This window comes from Limulus polyphemus, unplaced genomic scaffold (assembly GCF_000517525.1).
Source record: "Limulus polyphemus unplaced genomic scaffold, Limulus_polyphemus-2.1.2 Scaffold4348, whole genome shotgun sequence".
NCBI classification, from domain to species: domain Eukaryota; kingdom Metazoa; phylum Arthropoda; class Merostomata; order Xiphosura; family Limulidae; genus Limulus; species Limulus polyphemus.
This window is the reverse complement of record NW_013669958.1, coordinates 3,736-14,783: the sequence shown is the minus strand read 5'-3', so window position 1 is coordinate 14,783 and position 11,048 is coordinate 3,736. Positions and strand designations below refer to the sequence as shown.

The window sequence follows — 11,048 nt, the reverse complement described above, 5'->3', positions numbered from 1 at the left end:
CTTAGATATAAGCATTTAAAGTATGTATACATTTTTTTGGGACACCCTGTATATAGTTAGAAAAAGAAACTAAAAAAACATCTTAAAAGTTCAAATTTTATTCTAACAAGAATGCAATTTTTCAAATAGTTGCTAACTTTTTATTTTTACTGTGTACAGAGAACATTATGTGTAATCTTAATGTTTGTTGCTGACAGTCTCAGGATTTCTCATTGAGAGTCTTAGCATTTCTCACTGACAGTTTTAGCATATCTCTCTGACAGTTTTCATTTTGTGCCAAAACAGAAGATAACTATTTACACCATTTAATGTGACACATGGTGAAGACAGAATTATAACAGAATAAATAAAATATATGTGCAGGTAGTTATGATAAACTTATATTATCAGATATTAACACATACATCACAAAATAATTGTCAAAGAAACTTTGCGTTAAATATGGTTCTAACACAATTTGTATTTCACATCAACTGTATAATGTCTTTAAGGAATTCTTTAAAAAGTTTTGCCTATATCTTCTTCACCAAAAAAATAAACTTCTACCATAAAAGTAAAAATAAAATATGGAAGACAATATCAGGCATTTGCTTTTTGAAATACTTCTTAATTTTAGGATTCCACTTTCTTCAAAAACAATTAATTTTTTATACAAGTATTTTAAAAATCAAAGACAGATACTTTTATTTTTGTTAGTGAACTTTGTACAGTGAAATCACATTCTGCAATTATTTTGAAAGAACATACTTATCATAGCAGTTTGTGATTAAAGATTTATGGATCAGGAATCTTGATGAACAAACATTTCTGATGATACAGATTGTCTGTATTATTTTAACATATACAAAAGAACCTGGAATTTGTCTGACAGGTAATAGGTACATTATCCATTCACATAATCATATTAAGTTCTGGGTTATACAAGTTATATTATAACTTGGCCAATACATTAAAATTATATACATTTTTTGAGCAAAGGAAGCTTCAGAAAATTGTCTTACCATTCCTACTTGTGGAATTTGATAACAAATCACTTACAACAAACTAGATACTTTTTTTGGGGAGGGGGACTTAAAGTAATTTAAACTTGACACCATCCAGTTAGGTAGCATTTTTTATTTTAGTAAAATAAAATATGCTACCTAACTGGATGGTGTCAAAGCCTTGATGATGGTGAACTAAATAGTAACCAAAACATCAGTAAAATAAAATATGCTACCTAACTGGATGGTGTCAAAGCCTTGATGATGGTGAATTAAATAGTAACCAAAACATCAATGATGTTTTGGTTACTATTTAGTTCACCATCATCAAGGCTTTGACACCATCCAGTTAGGTAGCATTTTTTTATTTTACTGATGTTTTGGTTACTATTTAGTTCACCATCATCAAGGCTAATAAACAGAGTAGGTTATTATGCAGAAAGTAATATAAGATATTGATGACTCTGCCATTACATAATGCATATTCTTCTCAATTGATTACACATTATTCACGGACAAAAACAGAGAACTAAGAAAGTTAATGCCCTAGGGAATTTGCAATGAGACTGCCCAGATGTTGATCAAACTAAATGTTTTAGAATTTCATGTTTTCTAACGATGAGAAAAGTTAAATTACCATTCTTCAATTGAACTTAATTACAGGTGCCAGTAAGTTTGATGAACAATGTAGACAAGCTGTTACTTGATATTTGTCAGCAATTAAACTTAAAACAACAGCTGATCACAAAAACATATATGGTTTACCTTATAGTTCCAAAGTATAGAAATAGTTAAATTAGAATCTATTGTCAAAGATATTTTTGTACACCACTTATTACCTAATACTTCCAAAATTAAATACTCAACTATTAACTATTCTTGCAAAAGGACCAATGGCTACAGAATCTTTATTTCAAAGTTATGTGTTACATAATATAACCACTGAAGAGTTACAAAATATTTTATCCTTTCATTGCAAATTTAAATAATCACCTTGTACTTATTCTCCTATAAACCTTGATATCAGAACTAAAGATAATTTGTAGCTCTTAATGAGCAAAGGTTCAAAATTTTGGGAATCTACTAAAGTTTAATAGAATTGCACAAATCAAGTAATTAACAGATCACGAAATAAATGTTTTAATTAAATGGTGCTAAACAGAATAGACAACTTAAAATTAAACATATTTATGGAATGGATATAAAGAGTTGAAAATATAATTGATAAAGATGTTACTTACTTAAATAAATTCACTACTAACAATTATGAATAAGTTATAAATAAAAAAAAATTCCAATAAATACTTTTTTTTTATACAATCAGTTTAAGTGTGCAGTATGTACGTAAGATTTTATAGGCTTCTTGTATCTTGTGTTAATGTTCCAGTATATAAGTAATTATTAGTTATCACTAATTTCTTCAAAACTATGTTATTCAACACTGTAGGTTTATGTATCTTCATTACTATTGAACAAGGTAAAGCTACAGTTTACAAGATTTCAATATTTGTTTATAAAACACCAATATTCAGTAAAAGATAGCATTTAATGCATATACCCAACAGCAACCCAAGCATATGCACCTCACATGAGACTTTTAATAGATATATTACAAGAAGCAACAGCACAGGTCCTGAGAACACAATACTTTCTGTAATCTTAAGATTTTCTACATTGAAATATACACCTACCTGCTGAAAATATGTAAAACAACATTCTCCTCAACAACTTGGTGGTTTGGTAGAACTTAATGTGGCCATAACAATACAGCACATGGTGATAGTATCGTAAATACAGGTCTCCCAAAAAGAACAAGACCCAAAGTACCACATGGCAGTAAACTAATAAGAAGTAAGGCTTGATTTTCCATGCCTCTTCAGATGGATATATATATGGTAGAATAAATGATACAGCAACCATTCCAATCTGAAAAAGCAGTTAAGTTTTTCTCAACAAATACTTATGATCTCATATTCAAAGGTGTCTCAAGTTAAAAAACAACAAAGAAATAAAAACTGCTTTTATACAGCATAAGGAATTGAACCTCCCCCCTCAATAAATTGTGCATTACCTTTTTCAATTATTGCTCAACTCACTATAACATAATTCAAATCTATCCAATATCTTCCTATTTTTGAAATGCTTGATAACTTTTGAAAATTCAAGTAGTTTACAGTTAATATTTAAACTACTTGCATAGAGCTGGGTTCTTAACTTTACTTGGACATAATTTTTTGTTTAGTTGTAAAATACACAAGAATAAGTTTTTCTAAAAATATAAACAATATCTATAACACTTGAGTATTAATGAAAAAAATCCTGAACTTCAACTTTACCATAATTGAGATAATTATCCACACTTAATTTTCAAGTTGTCAGGTAAATCACATCCTAAAGCAGTGAAATATAAATATTTGGATTGTCTCATGTTGCTGACTTTGCAATCTGTATTGATATGTTTTATATTTCTAGGCCTAGAAGTGAATATTACGCATATGCTATTACAAAAGCTACTAAGCTTAAACTTCGACTTTAACTTTCACTTTCTGTGGGGCAAAAATTCTTGAATATTTCATGAAATATCATGAAAAAAGACCATTTATTAAGATTATGCAAAATCTGCATTTATTTTTATTATTCTTAACTATCACATATTGCTAATCGAGTCTTAAAATAAAGTCAAGAAAATAAGCAATTTTTTTGTTTTAACCTTAAACATACAGACAGTTTAAACATTGATACAAAATATTTTTTGGAAACAATATATAAATGCAACTAAAATCCATGAAAATAATAAGTTTTAAAGGAAAATGGTTATATTAGGGTTGTTTTAGATATTGAAATCAACTCAGAAGCACGTATTTGGATTCTGCAAAACTGCTTGAGCTTCTTGGTTGATTTCATTATCATTAATAATCTTTTTTTTGTGATTCCTTGTACTATTTTTCTTTTATTATGGTAGGACTGTTTTACTCACTTTAAAAATAAAGTTAGTGAAATACCAACATAATTTTATAGAAATAAAATATTCATAAGCACAGGAAATGTTAACTTTCTTTTATCATTGAAAATTATCCTCAGACTCTGATACATACACCTATGCCTTAATTTTGTAATTACATTTAAATACCTCTTAATTATAATGTTTGAGTTTAATACTACATGTGGGATAGGCCAAAAGTATGGCTTAAGTAACTTATTAAACTTAAAAAAGGCTGTCTAATCTAAAAAAATAAATAATAAACAAATTCAATACCATATGCCTTGGGTATCATACACATTGTTGAAGTCACTTTCATGCAATAGTTGTAAAACAAAAACCTTTCTCATCTACATTAGTTTTCTTCAACTACCTATCCATCCATCTATTCATCTATATTAAAAATGTGGGTTATTGTTGACTGGACTATTTTCTCTTGTGATTCTAACAGTTAGAACTTTCAAGAAAACTGTATGTAAGAACTACAGACTTACTACACTTAAGAGTTGTCCACTAATGACAAGCAATGCAAAGACTTGATTTGGAATTTGTTCAGGTGCTTCACGAGATGTAGCCAGAATAGGGGTTTCATCACTCTCAAATACTGGTGCTGACTAAAGCAGAAATACAGTAAGTAATTCAAACAATTACACTGGTACTTGCAAAACTTGATACAAAAATAGGATATAGAATTGAACTGACAAATTCAAAACTGTTACATACAAGTTTATCCAACTTAAAATGGAACAGTAAAAGACCCACAAAATCCTCTGACAACCACTCAGAATTGATGGCACAATATGATTGACATAGTCTAATCTATGGACAACATTGAACCACATGGTTTTTCAAGGTTGTTCTGCACAGTTACTCACTCTCAAGACAAGGACTAATTTAAAACCACCCTTTACTTTTAAAAAAGTTACTGATTCCCCTCTTAAACTCCTATAAAGTGTTGGCCTCCACTGCTGCTTATAGCAACTCTCTATACAAGTCCATCACTTTGTTAGAAAAACAACTGTCTTTACTGGAGCCTAGCCAGTTTTTTTTTCAATCTTAAATTTAGGTCCTCTCATGCTATTATCTTCAGAATATAGCACAAAGAAAACAGAGATCTTTATTCTATAGATTCCCTGCATAATCTTGTAAACTTCAAAAATATTTTACGAGTACTTAACCTAGCCATCTAAAATAACCTTTCCATCTCTAGAATCACTTTAATAGCCATCCTCTGATTCTTTTCTAGGAAGTCAATATCATTTTGAAGATAAGAAGACCAAAACTGTACACAGTATTCCAAGAAAGGCCAAACTAGTGATTTGTATAGATATATAATTACCTCTTCTGATTTGTATCATTATGTCTATCAGTACATCCTAAAATTCTATTAGCTTTACTACCAGCAACAGAGCACTGCACTGCTTCGATGACTTCAGTGACTTATCTATCAATGTCAAGATCCTTTTCTTGTCACACTATTGAGTTGGTTCCTATCTATGATAATCATGTGATCCAAAATATAACCAAAATGATTACTTTGAACTTACTAGCAATAAAGGTTATTTTATAAATATTTGTCTAACTAACCAATGTAATATTTAACATCCTCAATAAAGCTAGAAATACACGAGTTTGATGTCATAAGCAAACTTTCACAAATAACTGATTATGTTCCTATTAATATCATTAATGTAAATATGAAAAATAACTTCCACAAGTAAAAAAAGGGTCCAGTTTGTGTGGACCCAATAAATAACAACATTTTGGTTTTTCTCCTTTAACCACTCTACAGTCCAATTAACCAGTCTTTTCCCAACTCTCTGATAATGTTATTCTCTTGGCTAATCTTTTGTCTGCCACCTTATCAGAAGTTATTTGAAAATCTAAGAACACCAATGTACACTTTTCTTTTATCTAGATAACAAGTAAAATTATTAAGAACAAATAACAGACTAGAAAAAGGTATTCCCTCTGGTGAATCCATTTTGACTTTCACTTAATATAATATTTTGCTAAATGACTTTTTAAAGCTTCTTGTATCAGACTTTCTAGAATTTTTTCCATTATAGTAGTAAGACTAACTGGCCTATAATTTCCAGGACAATTCATATCACTCTCTTTAAATATAGTAGTAACATTAGTAACCCTCCAATCGTCAAGCAACTGCTCTCTTTCTGTTAACCTAACAAAAAAAAAGAGAGAGGCTCACATATCTTAGCTTGGCACTTTTCTCTTATACCCCCGCAACTGTTATTGTTAAGCCTAACGTTTAAGAACCAATTAAATTAAGTTTTTTTTAAATCACTACTTTGTCTTCACATTAAATTAAGAGAACTTTATTAGAAGTGACAATAAGTAGTTTTTAATGTATACGTAGTGTTAATAATACAATGTATTTAGGCTGATTTATATTATAACCTACCTAGGCTGAATTTAAACAAATGAATTGAAGTTCAAGTAAACAAGTTAATCTTAAAACACTAAAAACTTGTTTTTATATTGAATTTATTTAATAAAACAATGTATTTATCCTGTTTTATAATTTACTTTAGTGTGAAGACAAACTAGTGATAAAAATAAATAATATAATTGGTTCTTAAACATTAGGCTTAACAGAAACAGTTGCGGGGGTATAACAGAAAAGTACCCTTATCTTTGACCTCCTTTAAAATCCTGGGGAAAAACCTTGCCTGGCTTTGGTGCTTTACTTTTCAATTTTTAATCTCTCAGTATTCCTATTTAACGCTAAAGGAGTAATATCTACATGCTTCACATCAATTCCAACATTCCTCATTGAATGTTCACGATCAGGAATATTCCTAATATCTTCTCTCGTAAAAACAGAAGGGAACATTTAAAAGCTCAACCATTTCATGTTTTCAACAATAACATTGCCATTAGTATCTTTTAAGGGCTTAATCCCCATTCTAATGTCTTGCTTAACTTTAACATACTTCCAAAAATCCTTGATAGTAGATTTAACATTAACAGCCAGTGTTTCTCATAAGCCCTTTCAGATTTCGTAAATTCTACTTTAATCAAATCTTCAGACTTCTTATACTTCTCTAATCTTCCAACCTATCTGTCAATTTTAACTCTTAATCTTAAGGTATTTATCCTTGATTTTCTCCTTTACAATATTATCTATAATTAATATACTGACAGTATCAAAGCAATAAGTAACATGCTACCATACCATATGTTATACAAGTACTAAATATACAATGATACTTAAAAGATACATAAATATACTTGTATCATCAATATTAAAGCATAACTATGGAATCAGACTGAATCTAATATAAATTCTCCTACATAGGTATACAGGACAGGTTAAGATAATTTTCTGTCTCTTGAAAATAAAATAGTCCATGGGCTACATAGGATCAAGAGTGAGTTATTTGAAGTATTCAGGTTTATTAAAGGAGATATGATTTATACATAATATTTTATTCTTGTTGAATTCTATGGGCAACAGGACAAGAGTTTATAAATTTAAGATCTGGAAAGATCACACACATCTTCAGTTGATGCAGTTTTATCTCTCCAAAAAAGGTGGTATATTTGTAGAACAAATTGCCATCTAGAATGATAGAGGCTACAGTTTTATGAGTTAAAAAAAAAAGAAGAGCCAATCAATAGTTGGGTAATCATGGATGGAATTAGTAACTAGGTTTCTATTTGTTATGGGTCAAATGGACCAATGCTAGATTAGAGTTTTGGGCAACTGTGCAATATGGAAAGTTTGTTCATCCATTCCTTAAATTAGGCACAACATGTGATATACAGCTGTAAGTGTCAAAACAATGCCCTTACTTATCATTATTGATAAAAAGAGTCAAATCTTTCTTAGCAGAATACATGCATACATGACTGACTGTGCCAATATTGTTCGTACTTTAATAACCAAAATTAAATATAATAAAAAATATCTCTGTATCCTGCCCCATGAAATAATAGATAGGCTTATAAAACAGTACCATTATGGTAAAACATAAAAGAGTCTATGTTTGACATGTATTCCTAATTTGGGATGGTTCTAACTGTCACATTCACTTATTTCTTGAATCTTGTTCAGGTATTTTTTTTCTGGTGGTCAGGGCTCCTCTAAGCTGGGGGTCCTGTGTAAGTGGTCCATGTGTATGTCCTATAGTTTATATCTCCATGGAAGATATGTATAATCCTAGATTTATAATTCTGAGTGTTAGGTATTTTCCAGTTTTGTAATTTTTCATTGAACCTGTCCTAATCCTCGAAATCCACCCTTCTTGATGACAAATTGATTTAGCCAGTAGATATTTGTATGGTATTATTAAACAGAAGATATATATACCAAACATGATTGAATACCAAGTATGCACATGCTTATGTAACTGCCTGAAAATTACAAATACTTACCTCAATTTCGGCTGACAGACGATTAGCAAGGCTCACCATGTCCGAATATCTAGTTTTTGTGTTCAGTCCAACGTTAACTGGAATTGTTACAAAAGCCAGTCAAAAGAATAAACCTTACAACACATGTATATATAAAGCAAATGCTAAACGTCTCTAATTCTGAAAAGAATATATATGCATATCTATATCTGAATAAAATCAGTTCATTTATATGGATACTTGTATCCTAAAATTTGGAATAGTGAATATTTTGATAACTGTGCCCTTAAATCAAGGTTTTTTTATACCATTCCTTACTATATTTAGATATAACATCCAGTGGTAAATTATTTATCTTGCTGCAGTTCTCACATCTTTCAGCTGTATTCTACTTGAACATTTCATGTGTAACAAGTTTCATACTATTCTATATATATATATGGAAACAGCTGATACTACCTGTGAGAAAATATGCCATACATTCTAACACAGTCAGTGAAATTGTGCAACAAAAAATTTAAAACTATTCATAACATGTAAGGAAGACACAACAAGATTAAATTGTTGGTGACTATAATGGAGAAAAATAATGTACTTTGATTAGAAATGAATTAATTAAAATTTTTAAGAGTTTTAGTATTGGTTTAAAAAATATTTTTACACATAAATTAAAAAGTCTGTCTATTAACATAACAAAAATATAGCATGCAGACAACAAAGGGCCATTTTCAACCCTTCAGAAATAATAGAAACATAACCCACCTTTATTTTGCAATAAATTATTGATTCCCCTTTGAAGCTGTTGAAAGTAACAACCTCCACTACTGCTGATGACAACTCATTCCATAAATGAATCACCCTGTTAAAAAAATAAAACTTTTTAAAACTCGAAGCTACCTTGTCTTTTCAAAATCTTACCCTTGTCTCCTCACATCCTATATTCTTCAGAGAATAGCACAAAGAAATTAACTGTACACAGTATTCCAAGTGAGGCCTAACTTGTGACTTTTATAGGGAAATAATTACTACTTTTGACTTGTATTAATATGTATACAAATGCAACCTAAAAATACCATTAGCTGTACTACTATCAATATAATGCTGTCACAAAGGCTTGTGTACACTTAGTTACTATTATGTTATTATCCTTTTCTTCAGTCAAACTACAGAGCTGGTTCCCACCTATATTAAATGTGTTAACCACACTATAACCCAATTACTACAATTAACAGTTACTTGTCAAATATTTGTCCAACTTACCAATTGATCAAGATCATTCTGTGATACTGGAACTTTATCAACATAGGTAGAAATATTGAAGAGTTTAATGCCATTAGGAAAATTCACTAAATTACTAATTATACCCCCAATCAATATTATTAATGTAACTAATAAAAAGCAAAGACCCACTAAGCACTGACCCCTGAGATACTTCAATAATATTAACTCTATAAGAGCACAATTTGACTAGATTGCATTAAAAACATTTTGCTTTTTCTCATTCAGCCATCCTATAATTCAATTTACTAAGATTTCTCCAACCCCTACCAATGTAACTAATGTTTCGTGTAACACTTTATGAAAAGCTTTCAGAAAGTTCAAGTATACAAATCACTCCCTTTCCATCATCCAGGTAACAATTAAATCTTAACAATATTCTATCTGACAAATGAAATGTAACAAAATGAATTACTTTTGTGTGTTGTAGCTCTATAAAATAATAAGGTTATTAACAGCTATTCATAAATATAGTGTTATCAAACTGAAGTATTATTATTTTTAACGTTATTTTTAGTTCTCTTAATTATTTTAAAAATGGTTAAACTTACAAGGCTACATTGAACAACCACTCTTGGGTGCTTATACTTTTATAGATAGAGCTAAGCTAGTAAAAGTTCCTAATTATGCACTTTAAAACTTGTTCAAGTTATTGGATCAGATGAGAAACATCAACACCACTTAAAAATATATTACAATTTACAGTAATATAACTAGTAATAATGAGTAGTATACTAGTATTTACTACTACTATTAGTACTAAATACTACTCAATCTCTGCCCCACTGCATACTTTCTGATTTTTGGTTGTTGAGTTGACAAAACTTAAAAAAGTTGTCAAACCAGATAATTTTAGTTAGTTGTAACTTTAGAAGTTGGTAATAGTATGTTATTGATACTACTACTACTTCTAGTACTACTACTGGTACTATAAATATAATACAGTATTACTATCAGGGTTACTTGTATGGTAACTTCTAAGTAATTCACTAATTGTGTTATTAACAATAAGTGAATAACATTAATCTTACTATAGCCTTGCACACAAGTTACAGAACTATTATTATATCATTATTATATATATATATATATATATATATATTCTTTCTTTATGACCCACCTTTAATTCAAATTATAACACATATACTCCATCATCTCAAAAACATCGATATAACAATAATTAACTCCAGGTACATAGTGCGAAATTAAAATTACACTAAACTGCATTTGGTCACAATTCTTTTTCGCCACCTGGTAAGTTTGAGGAAAACTTTCATTTCAAACTTGAAGCAAAATATGTTTTGTATTAATCTATTTTAGGTAAACTATAGAATAAACATTAATTTAAATATTATTCTTCACGCTATAAATAGATTTGGCATTTTGACAAGTCTTACGGCAGCTAGCCATCACCACCCACCGCCAACTAC

General features: G+C 29.6%; 1 protein-coding gene across 3 annotated transcripts in view; it reads right to left on the bottom strand.

Moving 5' to 3' along the window:
• LOC106471002 (transmembrane protein 192-like) overlaps positions 1-10,857 on the bottom strand; it is a 17,697-nt gene extending 6,840 nt beyond the window's left edge. Inside the window, exons 1-7 of one of the 3 annotated variants that reach the window (XM_022399637.1) lie at positions 10,739-10,857; positions 9,103-9,199; positions 8,362-8,438; positions 5,364-5,457; positions 4,458-4,577; positions 3,320-3,374; positions 2,675-2,909 (exon numbers count right to left, since the gene is read on the bottom strand). In XM_022399637.1, coding sequence (XP_022255345.1) covers positions 2,675-2,909; positions 3,320-3,322 — 238 coding nt within the window. In that variant the 5' untranslated portion in view covers positions 3,323-3,374; positions 4,458-4,577; positions 5,364-5,457; ... (1 more) ...; positions 9,103-9,199; positions 10,739-10,857. Of the gene's footprint in view, positions 1-2,674; positions 2,910-3,319; positions 3,375-4,457; positions 4,578-5,363; positions 5,458-8,361; positions 8,439-9,102; positions 9,200-9,600; positions 9,616-10,738 lie in introns of those variants that run through there. The other 2 variants (XM_013931587.2, XM_022399636.1) reach the window with 2 other exon arrangements.
• Between the last annotated feature and the right edge of the window lie 191 nt (positions 10,858-11,048).